This window comes from Pleurotus ostreatus, assembly GCF_014466165.1.
Source record: "Pleurotus ostreatus strain PC9 chromosome Unknown scaffold_9, whole genome shotgun sequence".
Lineage (NCBI taxonomy): Eukaryota > Fungi > Basidiomycota > Agaricomycetes > Agaricales > Pleurotaceae > Pleurotus > Pleurotus ostreatus.
The window spans coordinates 2,030,878-2,055,906 of record NW_023503164.1 but is presented as its reverse complement, the minus strand read 5'-3'; the positions used below and the strand labels follow the sequence as shown (position 1 = coordinate 2,055,906).

At 52.1% G+C, this 25,029-nt stretch overlaps 9 protein-coding genes and 1 non-coding gene across 10 annotated transcripts; 3 read left to right on the top strand and 7 right to left on the bottom strand.

Annotated features, from left to right (window-relative positions):
• Window positions 1-2,441: 2,441 nt before the first annotated feature.
• PC9H_011860 (uncharacterized protein) lies at window positions 2,442-4,005 on the top strand (the record flags this gene model as incomplete). The annotated part of the gene is made up of 5 exons (XM_036781340.1): window positions 2,442-2,579; window positions 2,634-2,806; window positions 2,861-3,317; window positions 3,367-3,539; window positions 3,597-4,005. The coding sequence occupies 5 exons, from the start codon at window positions 2,442-2,444 to the stop codon at window positions 4,003-4,005; spliced, it is 1,350 nt and encodes a 449-aa protein (XP_036627195.1).
• A 2,559-nt stretch (window positions 4,006-6,564) lies between these two features.
• Window positions 6,565-7,723, bottom strand: PC9H_011859 (uncharacterized protein; the record flags this gene model as incomplete). The annotated part of the gene is made up of 2 exons (XM_036781339.1): window positions 6,565-7,459; window positions 7,518-7,723. 2 exons carry the CDS (start codon window positions 7,721-7,723, stop codon window positions 6,565-6,567), a joined length of 1,101 nt encoding a protein of 366 aa, XP_036627194.1.
• Window positions 7,724-8,666: 943 nt separating this feature from the next.
• On the bottom strand, window positions 8,667-9,889 carry PC9H_011858 (uncharacterized protein; the record flags this gene model as incomplete). Its single annotated transcript, XM_036781338.1, has 4 exons — window positions 8,667-9,249; window positions 9,310-9,379; window positions 9,434-9,590; window positions 9,650-9,889. The coding sequence occupies 4 exons, from the start codon at window positions 9,887-9,889 to the stop codon at window positions 8,667-8,669; spliced, it is 1,050 nt and encodes a 349-aa protein (XP_036627193.1).
• Window positions 9,890-10,360: 471 nt separating this feature from the next.
• PC9H_011857 (uncharacterized protein) lies at window positions 10,361-12,250 on the bottom strand (the record flags this gene model as incomplete). Its single annotated transcript, XM_036781337.1, has 4 exons — window positions 10,361-10,438; window positions 10,490-11,369; window positions 11,420-11,785; window positions 11,838-12,250. 4 exons carry the CDS (start codon window positions 12,248-12,250, stop codon window positions 10,361-10,363), a joined length of 1,737 nt encoding a protein of 578 aa, XP_036627192.1.
• Window positions 12,251-12,407: 157 nt separating this feature from the next.
• Window positions 12,408-13,959, bottom strand: PC9H_011856 (uncharacterized protein; the record flags this gene model as incomplete). Its single annotated transcript, XM_036781336.1, has 6 exons — window positions 12,408-12,819; window positions 12,873-12,958; window positions 13,026-13,046; window positions 13,099-13,555; window positions 13,604-13,776; window positions 13,837-13,959. The coding sequence occupies 6 exons, from the start codon at window positions 13,957-13,959 to the stop codon at window positions 12,408-12,410; spliced, it is 1,272 nt and encodes a 423-aa protein (XP_036627191.1).
• A 674-nt stretch (window positions 13,960-14,633) lies between these two features.
• On the top strand, window positions 14,634-15,872 carry PC9H_011855 (uncharacterized protein; the record flags this gene model as incomplete). The annotated part of the gene is made up of 3 exons (XM_036781335.1): window positions 14,634-15,621; window positions 15,690-15,749; window positions 15,802-15,872. 3 exons carry the CDS (start codon window positions 14,634-14,636, stop codon window positions 15,870-15,872), a joined length of 1,119 nt encoding a protein of 372 aa, XP_036627190.1.
• A 345-nt stretch (window positions 15,873-16,217) lies between these two features.
• On the bottom strand, window positions 16,218-19,391 carry PC9H_011854 (uncharacterized protein; the record flags this gene model as incomplete). Its single annotated transcript, XM_036781334.1, has 15 exons — window positions 16,218-16,320; window positions 16,374-16,699; window positions 16,753-16,809; window positions 16,865-17,068; window positions 17,140-17,227; window positions 17,290-17,454; window positions 17,516-17,784; window positions 17,854-17,913; window positions 17,980-18,050; window positions 18,105-18,315; window positions 18,383-18,616; window positions 18,718-18,745; window positions 18,802-19,003; window positions 19,142-19,240; window positions 19,304-19,391. 15 exons carry the CDS (start codon window positions 19,389-19,391, stop codon window positions 16,218-16,220), a joined length of 2,205 nt encoding a protein of 734 aa, XP_036627189.1.
• An 874-nt stretch (window positions 19,392-20,265) lies between these two features.
• Window positions 20,266-20,337, top strand: PC9H_011853. Its single transcript has one exon. It is a non-coding gene; the product is annotated as a tRNA-Thr (tRNA).
• Window positions 20,338-20,559: 222 nt separating this feature from the next.
• PC9H_011852 (uncharacterized protein) lies at window positions 20,560-21,424 on the bottom strand (the record flags this gene model as incomplete). Its single annotated transcript, XM_036781333.1, has 3 exons — window positions 20,560-20,698; window positions 20,752-21,262; window positions 21,322-21,424. The coding sequence occupies 3 exons, from the start codon at window positions 21,422-21,424 to the stop codon at window positions 20,560-20,562; spliced, it is 753 nt and encodes a 250-aa protein (XP_036627188.1).
• Window positions 21,425-21,912: 488 nt separating this feature from the next.
• On the bottom strand, window positions 21,913-23,184 carry PC9H_011851 (uncharacterized protein; the record flags this gene model as incomplete). Its single annotated transcript, XM_036781332.1, has 1 exon — window positions 21,913-23,184. The coding sequence occupies one exon, from the start codon at window positions 23,182-23,184 to the stop codon at window positions 21,913-21,915; it is 1,272 nt and encodes a 423-aa protein (XP_036627187.1).
• Between the last annotated feature and the right edge of the window lie 1,845 nt (window positions 23,185-25,029).

Sequence of the window (25,029 nt, the reverse complement as noted above, 5' to 3'; positions counted from 1 at the left end):
GGTATTTACGCAGACGCAGACGCAGATGGAAGCGGAAGTGGAAGTGTTGTCCATTCTGTGAGTTCGGATAGTCGGGGATAGATCTCGTTGAATCCGGCCATCATGATATCGTGACCATACTACATAGAACGTCAACGTTCAACACCGAGCCCGGAATCCAGTTCAAGCTGTCCAATCCGACACGGATGTCTGCGGTACGAATCGAATGGGTGCTCCTGTACCCTAATTCAAATCGAATCCAGATCAGACAATCATATGGGATGTATGTGGAAGGTGCTGCGAGGTCTGAGCGCTGGTTGAACCATGGTGTACTTCACTGAAGTACTTCAGTAGTCAAGATTTCAGATCACTAATCGAATCGTGTGTGCACCCTGCACCCACCACCTTGTATTGTCGTTCTCGTGCGGTGCGCCTCGTAATCTTCCGTACCATACCGTAGTCGTGGTTCGTCATGAGGAGGGCGGTGGTTGAGTGTCTGAGTGTCCCCTGCGTCCTTGGGGCCGGGAGATAAGGCTGAGTGTGCGTGTGTGCTGCACTGGCGCTGGTAACTAACTTACCAGCGCCATAGCTTCCCCGCATATGGGAGCCCTCCTTCAAATGGTTGAAATCTCACACTCTCACACTCCACCAGGTCCACGAGCTACCGAAACGGGTCGCAGAAAACAGGATGCCGCCTTGACAAATTGACATGCCGTACAGGGTGTTGACCACGATCAAGGGCGCCTATTAGATGGAATTCCACGGCCTCGCTGGATTGTGCACTGTCACCTGTGTATACACATTAACCCATGGCCATCGCGAGAGTCGACACCTGATGGTGGTCGATGATGGAGTTGTCGAACCTTGGGGCCCCGATCTCTCGAAGCTCCGAGTTCCAGACTTCCAGTACTCCCGGTTTCCATTCCTAGCTTCTGGTTTTCCTTGATCCGAATGTTGGGTATTGCGCTACAGGATATACGGGCGGCATCCGAGACTAGTGGAAGATTCAAGTCAAGACCTTTGTGATATGTGATAAAAGTATGGATGATGCAGAAGAACTAAGTAAGAACTCGGAGGAGGTCAAAGCGTCGTCCTGGTATCGGACCCAGAAAAAATATTGACCACGTGTCAATTTCTCTTCCCCTCCCGCCCCCTTCTTCCGCCAAGTCAACCATGTATCCCCACATTTTCCGGTGCTCAGGGCACGGCGGGTCGTGTTAAAGAACAGCACTAGGCCTCCATTCTCCCCGTCCCTCACTACGACAACGGCTAGCAGTGTACCTCTGATCAGGGGTGTCGCCCATCTTCTCCCAGCAGAAAACGGCAGCAAGTCTCGTTCAGCTACAGCTTGGGGGATATTCTCAGCATTCAACGTCTGCGTCATCGCTCATCGTTCAACGTCAACCTCCACTTCGTCCCAAATTTCTCCCCTCCCCTTGAACAGCGCTCAGCGCTCAGCCCCGATCCCCCGCGGCGAAGCCATATATATGCACTTGGTTCTGGGTTCGCGCGGGAGTGTATTCGCTAGGCGCGGCATGTACCGTTAGGAGGTTGCGCGTTACAGTGGTCCCTCTCATAAAACAGCTTGCGTATTTCATCCCCGAGCTTGAGACGGTGACGATAAAGGTGAGGCGCTGCGTTATGCCACTAGATATCCCCCCTTCCGTCTCTTACTCCTCTCCTTCTCACTCGAAACAGGTTGACTGTAGTCTCTCTCAGGACGTCTCAATGACCATTGCTCTTGTGCGTATATATGCATGCGCGCATAATGCACACCGGGAAAAGGGTGTGTGATGGTCGGTTCGTGTGCATGGGGCGCGTACCCGGGTAACGAGTCCAGTGAGCGGTGAATGGTATGTGCTGTGTCTTCTCTGCATCTATCCTCCCCGTCCCTCGCCACCAACCTCCCTATTCAAATATTCGCCTCCCAACGTTCAACCTCCATCCTCGGCACTCAGCTCGTGTCTCCCCCTCTTGACTCGAACAAGGTGCGTTAAAACGTCACATTGTAGTAGCTGTGTGAGACGCCGACGTAAACCCCTCGCCCTCATCCTCACCTTCCGCTATGTCCTAAGTAAGAGAGGCGTGTGGCGTGAGATGTATGAGAAGGCGGATCGATGATCATTGGACCGCGTGTTGGGGCGAGACATTGGACGGTAGCCGCTCATCGACATCTGTCGACGTTTGCTCGTCCAACCGCAGTCTGGCACTGGTACTTCGATGCGATCCTGGGGCCTGAGACTGAGAGTCTTGAGTTCTTGGAAATGCGGGGGGAAGGGAGCGTGCCTCCCTTCTTCCATGTTGTATCCGAACCGATAGACAGACTACTGGGACAAAACTTCCAATTATGGAGCCTGTCTGCAGGCTTGATTTTCGGACTTGACTCCGAATTGAGTTGTATTCACACCTAAACCTCACGACGTGCATTGCCCGTCCATCGAGGTGGCTATCTAGGATAGTTCATGGACATTCGCGACTTGGAAATTATGCCCCCTCCAGATCAGATATTCGAGGTCGATATCAAGATCCAACCAGAGGACCCCGTCCCACCAGTGCAGCATTCACGCTACTATCTGGATGACGGTGATTTCTATGTTGTGGTAAGTATTTCCAGCCTCATCATAGACATTGCACTCATTCGTGTTTGAATACAGGCCGTCGAGGACAACATCATTTTCCGTGTTCACGCACATTTTCTTCGGAAACATTCGAACTGGATTCAGTCACAGGCTCTCTCAGTTGGGAGGGACAAGGGCAATCCCTTGTCCCTTTGCGAGAGCGTCACTGCAGAGGACTTTGCGATTATTCTCTGGGTGTTTTACGACGAGTGAGTTAGCGATCGCATCAAGAATATCTAACACACATTTAACTCGAGTTATAGCTCGCTTGAGCGGCGTGCGTCGGGGAAAGAGTGGTTCGAGATCCTCCTTATCGCAGAGAAGATGCAGATGCCACATGTTCAGCTCCTTGCTCTCAGTAAGCTCAAAGATCTCCCCGTTGCTACCGATCCGCTAGCAAAGATTGCCGTCCAGCAGCGCTACTCGATTCGCACTCAATGGGCCCAAGACGCTTACCTTGAGCTTTGTATTCGCCCGAAGCCTCTCACACTTGCTGAGGGCGTGATCATCGGGATGCCTGCTATGGTCAAAGTAGCTGATGCTCGGGAGCAGATGGCTCGGGCTTCACTGGATGGGAGATCCCGAAAGCGGCCAGATGAGATTGTAGCACGCGTTATTAGCGAAGACGTTTCACCGGATTTCGAGCCCCCAGTACCAGTTACACTCGGCCTGTCAGAACTCTTTGAATGTGTTGTAGAGGGGTCGAATGTTGTGGTCCATGTAAGTCACATCCGGAAACCTCTCCACCTCGTCGTCTGACCACGGATAGACAAGAGATAGAGAATTTCGAGTCCATCGACATTTCTTGGAGATTCATTCCCCTCTGTTGCGTCAAATGCTGTGCCCTGCGGCCCCGGGGGAATGGGATGTCGTTGAAGATAGCATCTCACTGGATGTCGACGGCATACACTTTTCGTGGATACTGGCCCTCTTTTATAACGAGTTTGTTTGGTTTCCATGAATCTCACGATTCCACCACTCTTCTTACATTCTACTCAGAAGCCTCTGCATAGATCTCTCTCCTGCTCAGTGTGTCGCAATTCGAGCGATCGCAGAGAAGTACCAGATGGACAAGATTGGCGCGTTCGCGACAAGTCGGACGGGCAACGCGATAGATCTTATTGATAAGGTCAAGTCTATCCGACACTTTCATGTACCGGCCAGTAGTACATGGGCGAGCGAAGTCTACCAGCAACTTTGCTCCAGACGTGCGCCAATATCTATAGACGAAGGCGAGCGGCTGACCCCGGAGATATTGGTGGACATCAGCGCACGAAGAGAAGAGGCTTTATGGAAGAAGTGCGAGGAGTACGAAAGCGCAGCAAGGGATGCCGAGATAGTAAGGGAAGACCTGGAAACGTCGCTGGAAGAGTATAAGAGGCTGGCCAACAGCAGGCGTAAACGATAGATCTGTAACTGTAGATCATTGTCATATTTCAACATGCATCGAATCGACATACTTCGGTGACACTCAAATGGTAAGAATAACCTACCTAGCTTCAGCTTCATTGTTGAACGTTGAACGTTGAACGTTGGCGCTCAGACATAGAAAAGGACCTTATCACCGCGTAACAGCATACACGGCATGGTACACCTTGTCTGAATATCTCCCCGGCTGAAATTCCAGATAAACCACACTGCAATTTAAGAGACTCGGAGCGTTGACCGATGATCGCTGATCAGCGACGGGTTACGATAGCCAACCACGTCAGGTCCGCGTCGTCCCTGGTACTTTATCTCCTCCAACGATTCTGTTCAGCCAGAAGTTCCTCCTGTTCCTCCTCTGAAAGAACCGCCAGGCGATCTCCAGTCCGCTCTCCCTCTCCCTTAACCAAGTCCGTGTCTCCCCCATCGCTCATCGCCACCCCAGACCGTGGTCGTGACCGTGATCATGAGCCCTGCGATACCCATCCCGGGCCAAGCATCGACTCGCCTTCCTTATCCTGATCCTGATCCAGATCCTTCAGAAACAGGCGCTTTGTAACGTTGTAATGCTGTTATTAGCATTAGCATTTTAGCATTAGCACCGGGTAGTACTCCAGGTCCCGGCAGGCGTGGACCACAACATGTACAGTGCGCAGTGCGGATCCGCGCACGCACACGCATCGACCTCGGCGGCGCGCTCCAGCTCTTGAGAGTCGCGTTCTTCTTTCTGAGGGGTGTTCTTGCCAGCGACAGCGCCGCCTTTGCTCCCGTCGATTTCGCCTAGCGGAACGTCCCCGCCTCGAACAACCGAGGACCGAGAATCGCTTTGCCACTCCCGTCCATAATGTCCATAAGATCATTCGAAGGCGCAGGCGCGGGACCCATGCTGGTATGGATGGAAGCTCTGAATCTGAAGCTCTGAATATGGAGCTCTGAGGCGTAGGCATGCGCATCGACCTCGGCAGCGCGCTCCACCTCGTGGGAGTCGCGTTCTCCTTTCTGAGGGGCGTTCTTGCCAGCGACAGCGACAGCGCTGCCTTTGCTCCCTCGATTTCGCCCAGCGGAACGTCCCCGCCTCGAACCGAGAACCGAGGACCGAGGACCGAGAATCGCTTTACGCACTTTATGCACTTTATGCACTTTATGCTTGCCGCCCACTTCCTCATGCACTTTATGCTCTTTATGCTTGCCGCCCACTTCCTCAACCTGTGTTTCTCGGTACTGAGACAACGGTCGTCGGCTCGTGGATTCCACTGGTATTGGATATTGGACCTCGAGGGTGGAATTATGTAGAAGCGAGACAATACAATATTAAATGGAGACGGAGGGGCTGCCGCGTATCGCGTATACCCCTCCTCGCCTCGGACCGGCCCGCTTCTCCTCCTCGTATCTTCCATGTACCCTCCGACTGATCCCCCTCTTCCCGCGTGAGACGTGTAGCGAGTGTATTGCGAGGTGCACGGTACGTGCCGTTCTTCTCCCCATCCCTCCTTGCGTCGTCCACTATCTTCCATAATTAAGGGACATGGCGTATTGGCGGAGAGAGACCTCATGTAGTCGTCTTTTCGTCCAGCTGCTAACTCTCTTCTCTTCTTCTCCTTCTCTTTCTCTTTCTCTTTCTCTATCTCTTTCCCCTGCCCCCCTTTTTGCGCACCAAAGGCCGATCGTCTGGACTTCGCTCGAACATCGCTACCGATGCTGAGCCCTCAACTAGGTATAAGAAATACTTGCCTCGAATGCTAAGCGTCGAAACGCTGTGCCCCAAGAAGATCTATAGATGCGAATCCCAAGGCCTGAAATTTGAAAGGATGCCAGACGGGCGCCCTCTTCTGGATTGTACATATGCGCCATACGTGTGAGCACCTGGGTACCAATCACTGATTGCACCAGCAGTAATGCGTACCCAGTCTCGAACTCTCGAACTCTCGAACTATCTCCTCCGACTCTGATGCCCAAATCCGACAGTGTTTTTAGTGGGGATCCGCTAGCCTTCGCGTGATTTGAGGCCATATAGTGATGAGAATTGTACCGAAGCGCGTTGCACAGTGGCAAGAAGGTTGGGGCGGTTGGGAGAGAATGCGGCGTGTGCCAGGTTGTCCGACGCTGAGTTTCAACCATCTCCCATAGACACCATCACAAGAAACCAAAGCAAGATTCTGTACGCCGCGCTTCACCACCGCACCATCACATGTCCATGTATTCATTGAACTTCACCTGGGATAGAGATGCTGTGAAGACATGCCCAGAGTTTGGGAGGAAGGCATGTCTACTACGTACATCTACGCTGCGCTGTTCTCGCCTTCGCCCGCGGTACTCTTATACATTCACCGCCCAGCGGACAGTTTGGTCTTTACAATGCTATCTAGCGCACAAGTTCTCCTCCAACACGGCACTCTAACATAGCTGTAGTCAGCGACAAGTTACGATGCGAGAGTGTGACTTCTTCGCAACTGAAAAGCGAGCATTTCGTATGAACAAACCCGGGGTATTACAACGGATACAGGAACAAGGATGGTGTTTACTAGTAAGCGCGCCAAGTCAGCTACACATCATCCCATTTTATTTTTCGCTCCTTCCAGCCTTCTTCTTCTTCCATAAGATCCTCCAGTTCTTCCTCTGAAATAATTGCCAGCCGATCGCCAGCCCACTCCCCCTCTCGCTTAACCGTGTGTGTATACCCCTCATCGGCACCCCAGACCGTGAGCACTGGGATAGCCATATCAAGGATCGACTCTCCTTCCTCATCCACCCCTTTCAGAAATTCACACTTCGTAGTATTAATCAGCACCGGACAATCCAGGTAGTAGCAGGGCTTGAACCACAACAGTGCGGACTCCAGCCTCCCGAGGCGCCGGCCGTCTAAGTCGTCACACCTCCACAGAAGATCGTATGAAAGCGTAGGAGAGCACTTGCGCGAGCACACCATGTCGTACAGCGACGGCATCTTGCACCCGTACTGGTACAGATGGAAGCTCTGATCGGTGTACGCAGCGACCTCGCTGGCAAGCCCCAGCTCATGCGCATCGCGTTCCTGCGAAGGGGCGGCCTCGCAGTTGGGAGCCGCGCTTCCGCCCTCGACGATGTCGTCCAACGGCGCGTCCCCGTACTCGTCGAGAATCGCTTTATGCTTTACGCCCCACTTCATCAGCCTGTGTCTCTCAGCCGCCGAGAGGAAATCTGCGGGAAGCGTCCGTGCGTAGTCTCCGATGCATATGATGCGGTCGTACGACCAGTTGTTGAAGAGAGAGATAGCTTTGATTTTCGCGAGCATGCTTGCGTACCCGATGGCAAAGAGCTGTGGGTGGGCTGCAACGAGCATCGCGGCGCCGTCGAGGTCAGTGGCTTCGAAGACGTAGGTTATAAGTTCAACGGGGAGCTTGCCTAGGCGTCCAAGCCTGGCTCTATCGCATGACCTTGCCTTTGCTATGTCGTATCCGCTGGCATCATATCCGTTATCGGTGGCCGTGCATATTGCGAGGTGACAGTGACACTCACTTATAGATGCGCTCAAACGCAGCGTCGAGGTCGGGATAAGGTCGAGGAGACGTGAGAAGCCTCACGAGGGCGTCGCCTGTGAATTCCCAGAATTTACCCAGTCCATTGTGGACCTGGCGCTTATCAAAGTTCATACTACAATCGAAAGAATCAGTAGAAGCTCGAGGTACGTTGAGAATGGCGTACAATTTGTAGTATTGTCCCATCGTGCAAAGGTGATGATGAGAGACGAAGGAGTGAAGTGACTAGGTCACTTATAATGCAACCACAAGTGAGCAGCTGAGTTCGGATCCCATCCATTGTTTGACTGTGGAAGAAACCACAATTCTCGTCCAGTGGCCAAACCTACCGCATGTGTATGCCTGACATGCACAACTTGGCGTCCACAGACAGAGTTTGAGCTGCATGCTTTTCAGCATCGTGCTACGCGGTGGCGACAACGGGCTCACACAGAACTTGATGATTGTTAGCTGCGGAAATTGGTACACAAGTAATGCGGCCGCTAGAAGCAATGGGCTCACCATAAAGCATGCGAGTCCATGTGGATGAGTGGCCAAGGTAGTGACCAGCATCCGGATTTTGGGCCCGAGATCCATAACTACAATGGAATGCGAATGGCGACACCCAATTGACTGCGCCGACATCCTTGTTCGCCGTCTGGTCACCGTCCTAAGAATTCCTGGATGTCAGAAAGGGCGAGACTTTGCGTTCTTCTACGATTCCCATCCTTCACTCGAGACAAGTTATTTTGCTTGCGCTCCCCATGTCAAGAAACGAGACCCGAAGCTCCGTGCATGGGCTCTCGACTACTGTGGTGCTGGATTTGGTTGGGATTTGGAACCTTGATTATGGCGGCGCTGGGGAGTTGGTGCGAGCCGGACCCACTGGCAAGATGTCCGTATGGGGTCGTCGTAGTCGTGGGCTCTCGTGGTGGTCAGAGGATGGAGATTCCTGCAAAAGCGCTGGAAGAGTACCCAGGCTGTAAGGGGGAAGACCGCGTCAATGCACGAACAGGTCAATAATCCAGATTCATCAATCTTGCCCCTCCCCATGTCGAACATTACTTGCATTTCGTACTGGATGCATGAATGGACAAATTTGACATAAAAGGCTGAACAGCAAGATACGGGGACTGCTTCAATCCCCTACTTAGCTGACTGGCCGTACTAACTTGGCTTTACGCGGCATAAACAACCTGCGACGATTTACAGCGTATTGGATCAGTTCCAGCTCCGACTGCATTTCCTTTATCACGTCCGACCTCTTCGTCCCATTCGTGATCTTCCACGCCCTCAACATCCGCCCGTAAAATCCGGATGCTCCGAAGTCGTCCAACACGAAGTATATGTACCACAGACGCCTCAACACTCGGGCGTAATACTCGGTCCCCTCCAGCCCTTCGTCCTCAATCAATTTCAGCTGCTCCAAGGAGGGGACGAGGAGGAGATCGTCGGGGAGGGCGGGCGTGAGGGCCCATTGGATGACTGGAGCCAAGTTGTCCTGAATATTTTGAATACGGACCCGGTTTGCATCCGACTCGCTGTTGGTGCAGGCAGGGCAAGTGCAGGCGATCTTGTATGTGTTAAGAAGGAGGGCTCGGCGTTCGCGCAAGGGTAAGAAGGGGTCGCAGTATGTTGTGACGATTTGGGACCCCTTCTGGATGGAGCGCGCCGCGTGTACGTACATCGAACGCGAAGCCATGCACCAGTAGCGTACCACGTTTGGGCAACAACTGTATGACGAGGTGAGGTAGATGTCCATGAGCAAATAGAGCAATGTCAGAACGGCTTACCTGTGGTTCATGTGCGAGATATCCTTGAAAACTGCGGCAAAGGGCTTAGTACGGTCGGCAGAGGCAGCTTCTTGGAGGTGTGTTGAGCACGCGGGTTTCTTCAAGTTATGAAATGACCACGCACCGGCGTCATCGGTACTGAAAAATTCGAACTTGTTGGACATGAAAATCCCAAGAACCGGCTCAAATGCATCGGTAGCGTAAATATTAGCCAATCCCATATAGTCAGCCCTCTTAGCATCGTTAAGGGCGTTCAAGGCGCGCTGAAGTGAAAGCCGAAGCTGTCGAGTTTCAACTTCAATTACTGGATACAAGAAGGTATTCCGAGTAGACTACTCACATCCGACTTTGCCGGTAAGGCAACTTCCAAAGGGAAAAGAACAAGTGGCCGCTCTTGTAGGATGAGATCGCCGCACTCGAAGTCCTTGTTGGCAATCATCCTCATGCCGCCGGTTGGATTTTCTTCAATGACATACGGGGTTCCGTTAGAGCTAGTGCTATCTTCATGTTCACCCGCCTGTGCTGGCGTTGGATCCGCCACGGTATAAGCGCCAAGCTCGTCCTGGCGGCCTATGAGCATGCTGTGAGAGTTAGGGAGTAAGGAGCAACAGATGATAGGAATAGACGGGGGAAAGCACAAGAGATTAAAGGCCACCGGAGTGGCGAGTTACAAAGCGGGAAGTGCAGGTGAACAAAGGAGTAGGAAAAACGTTGATTGAAAGAGACTTTAAGGGCACCCGCGATTCCTAAAGAAAAACGGCTATCATGATGCATCGTCAGTGGTATGAATGAGCCTTTGGGGGCCAAGGAGGGGCTTGCTCGGAGTACGGCGACAGCTAGGAGACGCCTTCAAGCGCCTGGCCCGACCCGATCAGACTCTCGAGGTAACGGGTGGAAGCGAGGGCGACAACACGCGACTTCTTCCGAAGTCTATCAGAGGTGTCCCGCCTTGACCTTTCGTCCCGAAGCCCCAAGCACGCAAGCTATTGTGCATACAGTAGATCGCCATGAACCCCGCATTTTCTCGCCGTTCTCGGAGGGAGAATAGAAATTACAGAAATCTATTAGTGCGTATATCCATCCCCCGCGCCATGCGCAATAAAATTATGTTAGCAGATAGACTCGAGAACTGTTACAGAGTGTCAGCATGGCAAGGGTTATCAGAAAGAAGCATACACACCCCATTACCAACGAACACTTCTGCCCTCTCCGCTATCGCCATATCCACAGCCATCCCCACATATTTTTGCTCGCGATCTAAATTCCCTTCAACATTGAATGACGACACTACGTCCTCCCATCCATCTGCCTTCAGGCTTTCGAACAGCTGCGAAAGCCAAAAAGACCATCCGTTGGTGAGGACGTATACTTTTGATAACGGTGGTAATGCAAGCGTCATATTTGTATCTTGGTTTTGTTGTTGTAAGTTGTGTTCCCTGCGGACAGCAGAGAGGCGTTTGACGATTTGGGAAACAGAGGGGAGGCAGTGGGCGAGGTAGTATTCTTCGCGCGTATGTGGCGTATCTTCCGGGTCCGTGTTGCCATCCCTCTCGTTGCCTACCTCATCATCTGTTGATGAAGCCGCTATTCCCTCGTCATGATCAAATGATGATGGGTCGAAACGATCAGGGAGACCGGGAAGCTGTGCGATTCCCATGTAGTTGGAGTGCCATTGTGCCAAGCGCGGGCAGTGTCGCTTGTAGTCGCCTCGGCGGATGTGCACCGCGAGCATGCCCTCGAACATCGGAGGGTACGTGGACGAGTCGCTCGTAGAAGACGACGACGAGGAAGACGACGAGCTTGTGGAAATAGATGTATGAGATTCTGATGTAGATGAAGAGTCGTCGGTCGACGCTGATTGTTTCAGTGAAGACGAAGCTGAGAAAACACGTGAGCCAGCATGGGGAGAGTAGAGTAACACGTCAAGATTTTGCGGGCGCAGCACGGCAAAGTTCCGTGTTATCGCGGAGAGGACCAGTGGGGACCACGAGAACCGGGAGAGAATGGGCGACGAGAACATCCCTGGGAGTATAGACAGGATCCTTGGCCCACCAAACAGGCTGTCGACATCTGTCAGCCCACATATCTGAGCCTCGAAGTCAGGACTCACAAGCGATCAAAGACGACCTTTTCTGATGAATCAACTTCCACGCATCTATCGGGCACCGTCTCCAGCTTGTCCACCCACCACTTGATGAGCATGCTCCCCTCCGCGTCCGTCGGCGCGTCCCTGGAGCTGATGACCTTGCGCGACGCCTTGGGACACACTTTCTCGAAGAAAGAAGAGCTCACAGCCGCCGCGACGTCGGGCATGGGACCCCCGGCTGTCGGTCCTGAAATGAAGGCATTGAGGGGTATGCGCGCTGGGCGCAATGCGAAGTCGTAGAGCGTGTAGGAGAATGGGGTGTGAGACCATACATAGTCTTCGAAGACGTATGATCTATTCGCTTCGTACGCCAGATAGGACATGAGAAGACTGCGGGCCGCTGATGTGGTCAATTGTAGGGCGAGTAGCGGTGGTCACGTACGCTTCTTGAAGGACATTATTGAGGCCATGACCCCATAGATGCCCTGGAAATCGCAAATATCTGTCCCCCCGCGCCATGGCATCATTGCCGTTGTGTTGCGGTAATCGGCGCTCATATTCCCTCACGTCCTTGAAGTCCGGCGGGATACCCGACCATAGCACTGCTGCTACAAGTAGAATGGGGACGAGCGCAACAGCGAAAAGAAGTCGTCTAAGAGTACAAAAGTGCTTGATGTACTTGATGAGCTTCGTGCGCCTGCGTCGAGAAGCGTACGGAGACGATGCTATTGAGCCATTGGACGGTTGGGAAACGTGGCCATTGGAGTCGGAGGACGAGGGAAGGAGGAGTTCATAGTCATCAGAGTCATCAGGACTGTGGTCTGCATGTAAGACGCCTCGTAGCCTAGCAAACATGAAGCTGGGTTACGGTACGAGCGGAAAGGGAGAATAAATAGACGCTCGAGTAATCATCCTGAACTGCACCGAAGTCAGGTGATCCTTAGGAGTGACAGGGACTAGGGGGTGCCGTTGACCGCTAGCAACATATCATGATGTACCATGGACTGAAGATCTATTTTCTTATTTTACGCTTCTTTCCTAGCTTCCCATATTGCCCAAAAAGCGTGCTCGGATCGTCTCTGACTATAGACGCACCCATTGCGGCGCGTTCATACTCCTCGCACTTCTTCCAGAGAACCTCTTCTCTTCGCGCGCTGATGTCAGCCCATACCGCTGGATCCAATCGCGCCGCCTCTTCCGCGGATATTGGCGCCCGTCTAGTGCATAGCTGATGGTAGACTTCGGCCGCCCACGGAGTCTGCAGCGGTATATTAAAGCGATGAATAGATCGGACCTTTTCGACGAGATCCATCGTGTTACTCGCTCCCCTCGTCACGAATGCGCCAACTTTGTCCATCTGGTACTGTTCCGCGAGCGCTCGGATGGCCTCGCGCTGAGTAGGCGATAATTCTATGGAGAGGCTCCTTAGCAGGGGGTGAGGAAACTCGTTGAATCGTGATAATGAGGAAAACTGAACTCGTTATAAAAAAGGGCCAGTAACCACGAGACATGTAGGCCGTCAGCATACAGTGTTATGCTATCTTCGACTAGACCCCCCTCCCCCTGGGGAAGTAGGGCGCAACATTTGACGCATCAGAGGGGAATGCGTCTCTAAGAAATGACGATGGACTCGGAACCATTTATCTCTTGTCTAACCGTGTGTCAGATACATAGATTGTGAGAGCGTCCGTGATGTGACCTACACGGACCACAACATTCGCGCCCTCTACACCACATTCGAAAGTTTCTGATTCGTCCAGCACGGTTGGTACTGGAGGCTCGGATTCAGGGGGGATGTCTTGGCTGATAACGCGCTCTACGAGAGTGGCTGGCTTTTCAACGAGAATGCCGCCCACAGGTACTCGGGCCACTTGTTCTCGAATCTCAGCAATCATGATCGACTCAGGCAACCCGATCCTCACTCCCTCGTCTAGTGTGAGAGGTTTCGGGCGTGTGCAAACCTCGAGGTACGCATCTAGCGCCCAATGAGGACGAATCGAATACCGTTGCTGGACGGCGATCTTCTCTATTGGATCCGTGGTGAAGGTGAGTTCTTTGAGCTTGCTGGATGCAAGTAGCTGGACACGCGGCATTTGCATCTTCTCCGCAGTAAGGAGGATGCCGAACCACTCTTCCCCCGACGCCTGCCGCTCAAGCGTCCTACTACTTTTGAGTTAGCCTTCTGGGAGTATCCGACCAGTAACTCACTCGTCGTAGAACACCCATAAAACTTTGGCAAAGTCATTTGCACTGATGCCCTCGCAAAGGACCAAAGGCTTGTCCTCTTCGCGCCCGGCTAAGTGAGGCTGGGTCTGCATCCATACAGAATGCTTTTGAAGAAAATGTGCATGAATCCGGAAAATCGTATTATCCGAAAGGGCCTGTCAAAATTCAAACGATTCAGCACGAGGGCATCCTTGAGTGAGGACGATTGGGTCTACCACTACATATAAGTCACCGTCGCTAAGATAGTAACGCTGGTGCTGTGTCAATGGAACCAGGACAGCACTCGCTTCCTTTGGATCGAGTGATTCGAGTACGACAAGCTGATCTGAAGGGGGCATGATTTCGAAATTGCCTACCTGTAGTTTGGTTGGCCTTTTATACACGAAGGATCCCAGGTATTGTAATAGAAAGATAGAAGCTTCTTGATTCTAAGTTGTGGGTCCGCACTTCTGATCGAAGTCCCTGTATCCAGAATGTTCATGGGCCCAGTCCCACGTACTTCGACTTTCAGCATGATATGAGCGTGCACCGGTGTGTCCAGGGACTCGGAGGGACTATCAACTGGCCAGTGATGGTTGTTGAGGCGGCGCGTCGGGATTCTGTCAGCGTCGGGCCGACAATGACAAACAGAGCCACATCGTCTCTAATAATGATTGAAAGTCGATCGTCCTCACCACTTCCACTGTAAAACATACTCAACACCCATCTCGTCACCCGAAACGCTGAAGGGCTCATTGCAAACTTGCCGGCGTCTGGAGCCTGGAACTTCGCGGAATGAGCTAAGACTTCTGGGGAGGCCACTCCAAGGCCACTAGTCAACACACTAACGACACTTAAATCAGTTCTTCATAGACCCCCTCGCTTCAATTTATCGTGCTAGACGTCGTGATGGGAGACTAGTGTGCTGAGTCTCCCACTGATAAGTGGTCAATGGCCGACTTCTGCCCTCCTTCCCACCTCCTTTCAACGTCTCCTCACAGAGCCATCTCTTGCGTAGAGTCGTCGCTACACAATGCCCTCGCAGAAGCCAGCGAACCCCGGTCCTCATACCTACTCTCCCCAGCCGCCCCCTTTCAGCGCTTTGGACTTCTACAATCAATTCCATCGTAACCATTCCCATTCGGCCTCGCAACTCTCCCTCCCGATTTATACATCCAGCCCGCATTCGTCACCGAATCCCGCAGCAGCGGCAGGATATGGGTATGTCAGCCGGGGGGCATCCATCATGAGGAAGGTACCGGGAGATGGAGAGGGAGTCGTCCACGAGAAGGTCGGCGATACCACGGATATGAAGGAAATCCCTCTCAACTCGCCGTCTATCCCTGTGCTTCCGCCCCACTACAGGCATAATGACTACGAATGTCAACATGGTCAACACGGTGGCCCTTGCCCTTACGCGTATCCCTCCAACGGCATGCATCTGCGTCCCCAACCTGGAGGTGAAGGCCATGACTCTGAAGACAATCACGACCACAAACGATGCCACAACTCAAGACTTCGCAGATACCTTCTCCCAATCATCGTCATACTGATCATCGTCGCAGGGATATTCATCCTGAACGCTTGCTTGGTCGCTTCTGGCGTCATCGCTTCGTGGAGAAACTGGGATCCCGATTGGAAGGGCGTTGGAGAATGGAAGGGCATCGTCGGCGAGCACTCTCCGAGCGTATCCCCAGTACCATCAGCCCACTCCAGCTTGACTAACGGTGGCACCAACTTCGCACCCGTCACTGCAACTCCTATTCCTCAGGCAGCCGGGAACTCCCCTGTCGCCGTTCCTGCGGGAGCCGCCCTTTCTGGGCTTGGTACGGCGGTCACCCACGCGCTACCTCCCACCGCGCACCCCATAGTATCACACGCAGAACCAGCCGCGCACCCCCTCCATGCCAAACGGGAGGAAAGCGCATTCACGAAACACAAACTGTATCTCATCGTCGTCTTCGTCGGCCTTTTCGTCGTGCTCATCCTGGGGATCCTTCTCTCAGTCTGGTGTTGCGAAAGTGCGTGGTGTTTATATTAACTCTCTTTCGTCAGTTTCCTTCTTGACAAGGACATGGCCCCCGTCTAGGCGCGTTCGAGAACCCGTGTTGTTGCCCCTGCTACTTCTGCGCGTGTTGCGGTGGTCTCGGTATGTTCTCCTCCAACGCCTCTTATCCATATGTTGAACCACATCATTCAAGCCTGCCTCGAGTGTATCGGCTGCGGTCTATGCTGCGAGGGAATACAGGAACTCGGCAACAGCGACGATTAGGTGCAGATAAGCATAGTACGCTAAGTGGATGAATAGTAACGGATTCTTCTTTTCTTACGACTGATCGACATGATTCCCCATTCCGTTCCTCAACTCACGCTCTTCTCGTAGTAATGATTCGTACGATCATACAGATACCATCGCCTCTTGTTGTATTATAGAATGCTAACATGATACATTGACAAGTATAAGTATCACTTCGATGCGTTTACCGCGCACCAGTAAGAGCAAGTTCGCCACCGTGTCAAGACGACAGCAAGATGCAGGACCGATAATCTATGGGTATATAAATGCTGGATGATATAACAACTATCGGCTTGTACAAGATTCCATAAAACTGTCCACCTAGAACGACCCCGTCAATCGGATATCCTTGACTGAGGCTCCGATATACACTTTGAATTCGCCTGAAGGCACTGTCCATTGCTGGGTCGTAACATCCCAAACGCTAGACACATAGTTTATAAGCCGAAGGCTGAAGGATCGAACGGAACCGCATACCTCATATCCAGCTCAGTAAGCGTCATGGTGACGTTCTTGATCTCGTCGACTCTGACAGCCACATCGCTGAAGCCTCTCAACACCTTCTTCGGCTCGCCCGAGCCTTCGGGAAATCCCAAGTATAACTGGGGAATCTCCGTGCCGTCCACGCCACCTGTATTGCGTATGCTGAACGTGACGCTCTTTGAGGAACCATTAGAGCGGATGTCGAGGCTCCCGTAGGAGAAGGTGGTGTACGAAAGGCCGAAGCCGTACTCGAAACGGGGGGAGATGCCGTGTTCTTCCATGTACCGATAGTCCAGGAATAAGCCTTCGGTGTAGTTGAGCTGATGTGAGCTTGGTGAGTGAATAAGATTTCGAAGGTAAAGTAAATGCCTACAGTCAATGGGCCGATCGTACGATCGTACACGATTTGCGTGCCATACGCTTCTTCAGTCTGAAAGAAATCAGCATCAAACGGGACTGGAAATCGACGGTAGCTAATAACTTACGTCGGCGATGCTAAAGGGTAATCGTCCGCTGGGGTTGTAGTTCCCATACAAGACGTCTACAATCGACGGCCCAGATTGCTCGCCAGGTACTCCAGCATAGACGATGGCGGTGATGTTCGGATGTGTGCTCCAAGGCATGAACACGGGGCCCACAGAATGTACAACTACAATGGTGTTGTTGCACACAGCGGCGACGCGTTCGATCTAGATTAATGGAAGTGTTAGTTCCTTGAAGCTTCGGAAGAGAGTCAGACGTGGAGCATAGGATTACTGACCAGCTGTCTGCCTTCGTAGAAGAGTTCCAAGTCGTTTCTGTCACCGCCTTGGTCGTGAACGATATTTTGAATCCATTCGCCACTCCGCCTGTGGTCGTCAAGATAATCAGTGACAGTTCGGAGTTCGCGTGAGCAGTGCGGTACGCTTACGCGTTAACGAAGACGAACGCTACATCCTTATTGGCCGCAGCGGCGGCACCTGCAGTAGCATCGTTCGACAGCGAAGTAGCGATCGTAGCAGAATCGCCGACGTATGACGTTATAGCGTCTGCTGGCGCGACTAAGAATTCCAGTGAGTTGCCACCCGATCCCCATCTACCATAACATGCTCTGAATTGAGCACGCTGAAAAGAGCCTCGTATCATGAACGACGTACCCAACCGCCAAAGTCCCGTTCGTACACTCAACAAGCTCATTGCAAAGGCTGAGATCCGGTTGTTTGGCGTCTTCGCCTATGATGGCCATTTCCTTGATTTCAGACCTGAGGATAGGGAGGCCGAAGTGGCGCCCCGGAGTTAGTGAAGATGAGTTAGAGTTACGAGGTGCGTTTTTGAGGAGTACGGCAGAGGCGGACGCGATTTCTTTGGCAAGGGCCGTGTGTTCCTCTGAACGCACATTTGCGGCATGGTCGATTGGAGGGTAATCCTGCACGAGGAGGACACATTAGACATTAGTCCCTTGTAAATGAAAGATAGATTATTAGGTTTCACGCACCACGTCTTGTCGTAGACGATACCATGGAGCCAGGACGCGGACGGCCATTTCATCAAGGCGCTAAATGACGAACGGAGCAATTCCGTCAGCATATTGCAGCATATCTAAGTGAGAGGCGTGTCATACTTCATTAGACACGGTGCCGTTGAGGACCGAGTTCTTAAGACCACCTTCCGTGAACACGCCCCCACCGTTTACTACAACACATAGTCAAACGCCGTGATGAAATATTCCTAACTCTTAAAACTCACCAAGTGGATCGAACTCTCCAGGTTGCTCCATTTCCATCCCGGCGTTGGCAATTTCAGCGGCAGTACCATGCGTGGCGCCATAATCGCTAACAACGAAACCTTTAAAACCGTTTGACCGCAAGAAACCGTCATTGGCCAGGAGCTTCGGGTGCGAGCAAGTGAAGGTTCCATTGATGCGGTTGAAGGAACACATCACGGACGACAAGTCGGCCTACACCGCCAAAGGGGGCCCATTAACGACGACTCTCCGATCAATTGCATCCAGTGGCTTCGCTCACCTCCTTGATACTTCGAATATACGGATACCCGTAAACCTCCCACATTGCCCGATCATCCAATGTTACACTGAGATTATACCGATTGTGTTCCTGATTATTGGCAGCAAGGTGTTTTGCGCAGGCTTGGACACCTACGCCTTGTACGCCCATGATAGTTTCGTAGCCCCCTTCGCTGTTGAGGTAGGGGTCTGGACCGAAGGCTTCCCAACCACGTCCACCTTTGGGGTTGCGCATCTACGTTCCGCAATTCAAAATGGAGGGGAAAAGGAGAGGAGATCATAAGCGATACGTATCAGTATAAAATTGCAGATGGGCAGAATAAATAGAGAACTCACGATGTCGATAGATGGTCCGTACCATGTGCTGTGAATATACGTTTAGCATTCCTATTTTATCATGTAACGAAATATTAAGCCCACTTGACACCTTTACCCTTCAACTCCCTGCCAATAGCCTCCCCCCTTTTCCTCATTAACGTCCTACTGAACGTCGAAGCAGCGTTGATGCCTGCGGGGAAGCCTGTCACGCTTTTGGAAGGTTGGACGCCCGCGGGGCCGTCTTTGAAACAGAGAGCGGGGATGCCCAGCCGGGAGACTGGGTGTGTATCGCCGTTACATTTGCCTGGCTCGACATCAATCAGTAAGATCGTTGATCATCGGGGGAGTGAACATGCGATGATGATGGACAACATAGGACAACGGAGAATGAGGAACGGAATGGAGACAAGGGCCGGGACGAAGAGGAAGAAAATAGACGCACTCTTAGCAAAAGTAACACCTGTAAGTACCCCGACCTTCTCGTCGACCGTCATTTGGGACACAACCTTATGGGAAAGCGCGTATGATTCGTCCCATGATCCTAAAAACAGTGTTCATCAGTATATTTCCACTGGTGGTCGATGTCATAATTATGAAGACGTACTCGTCTCCACCGCATTCGCCGAACTATACCCAAGTGGGAGGAAGTAGGGGAGCAGGAGGACCGCCCAACGAAGTTTCCCAAATCCCATGTTCAGATGCTACGCTGAATCTCTTCAATACTGCTATCGAGTTGGAGAAGCCTTGCGAGATATCGACGTCTAGCGGCGAAGACGACAGTGGGAGTATTCGGTGCGCACTGGCAATGCATACGTTCGATACCTTTTGAATGAATTGTCAACCCAACACTGTACTCGCGCGCGTGATTCCTGGCAGTGCTGGCAAGTTCGTTGCACTACCGACCTGGTGATTCGAAGTCAACCGTCGACCCCAGGCGACTGCGGGAGTAGGCGCATCGATTGGCACGTTCGGAATCAAAATTCAGACGGGTGCCATAGGGATAGCTGGAAGTCTGAAAAAATATGATTTTGGGTACAGCTTGAGTACGGCGACCCTGTGCTAAGTACGCAAACCCAACCCTTCTGAAAAGAAGTCAAAGTGACATATTGATTAGACAAGAATCCAAAAAGACAATGTTATAGCATGATATTGGAACGCACCGGTCTTTTCGCAATGTGAAAGCGTGAGTCAAGCGCAACTTCAGCTTTGACTCCTCCTTAGCCGCAGAGTGCGCTGGCAGTATAGGAGTCCAGCGTCGCGACTGAGTCTCTTTGAACGCTCCTCAGCCCTGCGAATCGATTGTTTCTACAAATCGCAGCAGACCCATTCTCCAAAGCGTTTCATCGCTTGTGGTTTATTTGAATATCAACCGAAGTTGTAACCCGTGTGCGGGTTAGAACGATGCCCAGGTCTTTCGTTGGGGCGAAAATGAGGATGAAGCAGATGCAGTTTGGGTTGTAGCATGATGAGCAAGAAAGTATCAAATAAAATCCTTGGACTTCGGATCTGCCCTAGGATAAGAATGTGGTGACGAATGAGTCAAGGCTCCAGCAGGCAAATGATATCGCCTCGGTGGCTCAGTGGTAAAGCGTCGCACTCGTAATGCGAAGATCCCTCGTTCGATCCGGGGTCGAGGCAGCTTGACAAGTTTTTTTGTGAGCCTGTGGTGTTATATGGCAAATACATTTCTTTCAACTTCTTTACGTTATGATGAACAGTAAGATTATACGGATACACTACTTTTACTGATTGTGTAGAAAAGCGAACGCTTTACAGTAACAGTTATGGTGGCCGTTAGCGTAGATGTGTACAGTGTTATACAAAGTAACGGTCGTTCATCAAGGGAAGGAAGGCGGAGTGTTACGCGCTTGCTTTCTTCTCAGCATCAATGACGCCTCCAAGGGCACGTTGACTCTCCGTCGATTCAAGAGGGATATCCGACCTAGGGCCTGTCCCGTGAGTCTTGTCGTGTTCTATCGCCTTCCACATGATGATGGTGCTAAGACAAGCGTCAATGGGAATCCTGCAAGTCGCACTAAAGCTTAGACTAACCTCGCAACGGTGGCTACCCATCCAATCCAAATCAAGACTACCCACGCGATGTTAACGGCCCAACGCTTGTACACAAACGGCGGCCGATAGAAGAACTCTTCATATCGTCGACTCTCGGCCTCCGTCACGGCGGTGCCGTTTATGTACTGCTCCTGTGTCGCCACGACCACGGTACTGAACAAAGCTCCAGCTAGTACACCGGCCGTGATGAACAATGAGAGGAACTTCTTCGCAACATTATACCAGGTGGGGTAGACTCTCCTCGGGAACTGTAGGAGGAAGAAGAAATCTGCGCCGAAGAGGGTGGCGACCAGCACGGCGAAGACGATTGTAACGCAAGCAGCCGCTATAACCGGGTTATTATGGACGGCGATATCCCCGAACTGGGCATCTGGGTGTTCGCGAGCGTAGAGGCGCTCAATGTTGGTCTGCTGGTCTTCGTACTTGGAGAGCGAGTACGTCGCAGAGCATTCCGCAGCCAGGCAGATGGACATGGCCAGCTGGTAAAGAACTAACAATAGAAACAACGCGATTAGGGGAAGTCGGATGTGGGGGAGACACAGTACGCACTAACGCGCTCCTTGCGCAATGGCCAACGTTTGTCGAACATGTTCTTGGACCCGAAGGCGCTGAACGACATTTCAGATAGCTCGAACCCCCAGATTTTCACCATTTCGACTGCGATGAACGTGGAGAGGAAAGAGGGGACTGGACAAGGAGGAGAACGGCTCCCTTGATGTGAGTCGATCACGTGGTATTGGAAGTATTAGTCAGGGGCCCATGGCGGGCCGACGTTCGGAGCTTTCTTGTCATGCATATCGCTAAGCTGCACCTTAGCTTTCCAGCTTTCCAAACAAGCCGACATGGGGTCGGTGAGTAATTTGACTGAGGAGACGTCGGTCTAACCGCTGACCTGACTGACCAGACGCACGGCAACACCTTTATCCCATCCCTCTCTTTTACAAGTGAATTATACCGCGTCTACTCCTCCATCTTCCGGTACAGACACGTATCCCTCGAGCCAGATGACACCGACGACGTATGGTGGTGGTGGATCTGGGAGTTCTGTGATGCAATAAGAAAGGTGTCCATTAATGTAAGTATACTAAAACAATAGTTTTCCATGGTGCATGCACCTATAAATAGTATATAAATCAAGGCCTACTCGTATTCTTCTGCCGCCTTGTCGAAGTGCGATATCGTCATCACATCCGCCAGAGGACGTAACTTGGCACGAAAGATCGAAACGACCGTGTCCTGGAACTCCGCCAAGAGGCCAGGATCGACGAGGAGTGTTATCCTGCGAAGATTCCGAAAACGAGTGAGCCCATTCCAGTCGAACTCCTGCAGGCTCTTCTCGAGAGGAAAAGTTGTGGAGACGTGAAGTTCTAAAGTAATAGATTCTAGGAGGTGAGGGGATGGGATATCTGCGATGATTCTTGATATTCGGGATTGGAGGAGTCGCGAGACCGTTGTGGCCGGGACCAGCATAACTTGCTTCATACGCAGGGACCGGAGGTTGGTACAGTCGCTCGTATCACCGTAGTCGTCAATCACTTCTATTGGCCACGCGTTATGGCTTTGTATGTGAAAGAGATAGATAGTCTTACCTGCGAAACGAGTCTTCTTCAAGCACGCGGGAAAGGACAACGTCAGGTGCCGTAGTGACGAAGCGCAGCAGGACAAAAAATCATTCAGATCGGACCTCGCCTTAGGCGTCTCTGCGTGGTAGTACATGCTCTCGACGGGCGCCGGCGGGCATTGGGATTTTAGCCAATCGAACAAATCCTGGTAGCGGATCCCAGCGTCCCGGATCTGCCAACGTGCAGAGGCAGCTTGCAGCGATTGCCTCAGGAGGAGTCTATCCGTGGCCGGACTGGGATGTGCCCATAAGACGCAGTTCACCGACACGTGGCGCAGAAGCTTGAAGCCCGTCACCAGATTCGCCAGGTCCACGAAGCGATGGAAGTGCACGGCTTCGAGGTGCAAGGTCCCCTGGAAGTTGCGGAAGTGATGGAAGAGTTGGAGGAAGAGATCTTCCGGGAGGCGTGTAAGGTCTGAGTGGCATAGCTTGAGAGAGGATGCGTGGGGGAGGAGGGCGAGAATATGGGGGATGATCCGGATAGCGCGAACGACGTCTGCTCTGCCGTGTGTTCGGAGGAACGCAGGGACGTTGAAGAGGACGATTCTTTGGACAAACGGAGCAATGCGGTTTGCGGGAGACCTTAAGAGGCCGAGCAAGGAGAAGAGATCGGTGGCAGAGAGCTTCATTATCATGTCGCGAAAGAGATGATATCGGCTCACTCTGAGCAGGTTCCTCGAACACAGCCCGCAACTCAGCAGCGATGCGGCATCACTATGCAGGTAATCGACGATATGATCTAGTATCTCAGGCGGAAGGTGGGGCTCGGTAGGTGGCTTTGAGTCGGTCATGCTGCTACTGCTTCTAACGAGTCGAGGATTAGTAATCACAGCATAGGATGAAGGCAATCAGCACGACTCACTGGTGATGAACGCGACTCGTAAGGTACGGAATCTTCACACAAGTGGGCATGCTTGAGCTGAAGTGTACCCTATAGCGCTACCGCAGTCGCAGTCACTTGTGGGCCAGGCTTAATATGAACCCCTTTGTATGACGTGAGCTCAGCCGGGGGCGACCTTCCTCCACGATGGACAGTCGTGACAGATGGGGATGTACTAGAAATGCGGTGACCGGCAGCTCAGAGCCTTGATTCGCCGCATTGGCTCGCCCACTAAGCTTTTTAGAAGACGTCTGGACGAATGAAAAGCTAGTAACACCCTGCATACGACGAAACCAGGTTATAATGTAAGGGTGTGGGCGTAGGGGTGGTAGGCGAGTGAGAATTACCTATCAGTTGGGTCAGCCGATCTAGCCACGCGCCGTTGATCGCACAAATTTAGCAGCACGAGTAGGCAATGCGAGACAAAATCAAAGTGTGATTGAGACTCTGCTGGTTCATTGGTGCTGGAAGACGAATCCTGGGGAAATGTCAACGTCAGAAACGTAGTCGGCGCCACCTTCTTTATGATCAGGTTACTGGGGAAATTTCGAGGGATCATCTGGGTGAACTATTTCTGTCAATATGTTTGGAGTGGGTGTCTTCTAGCAGTGGGCGCAATATAATTGAAGGGTAAGAACGTCGGCGCGAGCGAAGCGAAGATCCGGAGGCCTGACGTCTGGCGCGCAGATAGGATACCATGATATATAGCCACCACGATTCCAAGACCAAGGTTACTGATGTCGCCTTTGTACTATGAGGTAGAGCATCGTGCTGGGGGATGTAAAGGAACCCATCACCCAATCAGCGTTCAGTCATAGGGCAAACACCATTGGACGTTGGAAGTTTTGCGTGGAACGTTACTCCGATGGTGGTTCCAATCAGGGTTGAACAGCAAGGTGAAAGAAACAATCAAACGCGAAGCATGATGGTTCTCGGAGCGAAGGAAGAGAGAGGAAGAGACAGGCTATGGTCTGAACACCGAAACCCGTTCCTTCTTTCAGCGTAGAGAAGCGTCGAGCATCCATCTTCATTCTGAGCAGGGTCGATCAACGAGACAACAGAATCGATAATGAAGAAATGAGAGCATAAAAACAAGACTGAGATGTCGACTTTGTCATTATTGACATCCCCGCCTTCCCTGAAAGCTGTCTTGATCTGCTTTGTGATTCATGAAATTGTTCTACTTCCTCCTTCGGAGCGCCACAGGTCCAACGTAGACTTCCATAGGTGGAATTGGCCGTCGTTGCGCACCGAAGGTAAGATGAATGTGTGGCACTCTATTCTTCATGCGCAGAGTTAGTTCGAACGTTCCGCCTCATTCTCATAAAAAGTTACCCAGCATTATTCATTTCCACGCTAATCTCGAACGCCTACAGCCCAACAGTGGTAAGTATACCAAGGTAATTTATCCTGGACGGGGATGTGCTTGCGGTTATCGAAGCCGTTCCGACAGCCGACTGTGAGGTGATGATCGATGGAGTCCAAACGATTGAGGGCGATGGCCTACGAAACCGGGGGATGAGAGTCGACCCCTGCGGCGCTATCTGCGGAGCTAGTGAAGGGTTCCATGGTCGAAGCAGCGTGGGCGGGGAAAGGTGTGTGTCAAGGGTCGTTGGACGTGACATGGACGATGGGGATATCCTGGGCATGTCTGAGCATAGGATACCCTATGACCAACACTCGCTCCGATGGGCGTTAACGCAAAGCATGAATGATCACGCGCACCTCGTACGTTGACGGTTCCTCCAAGACCAGT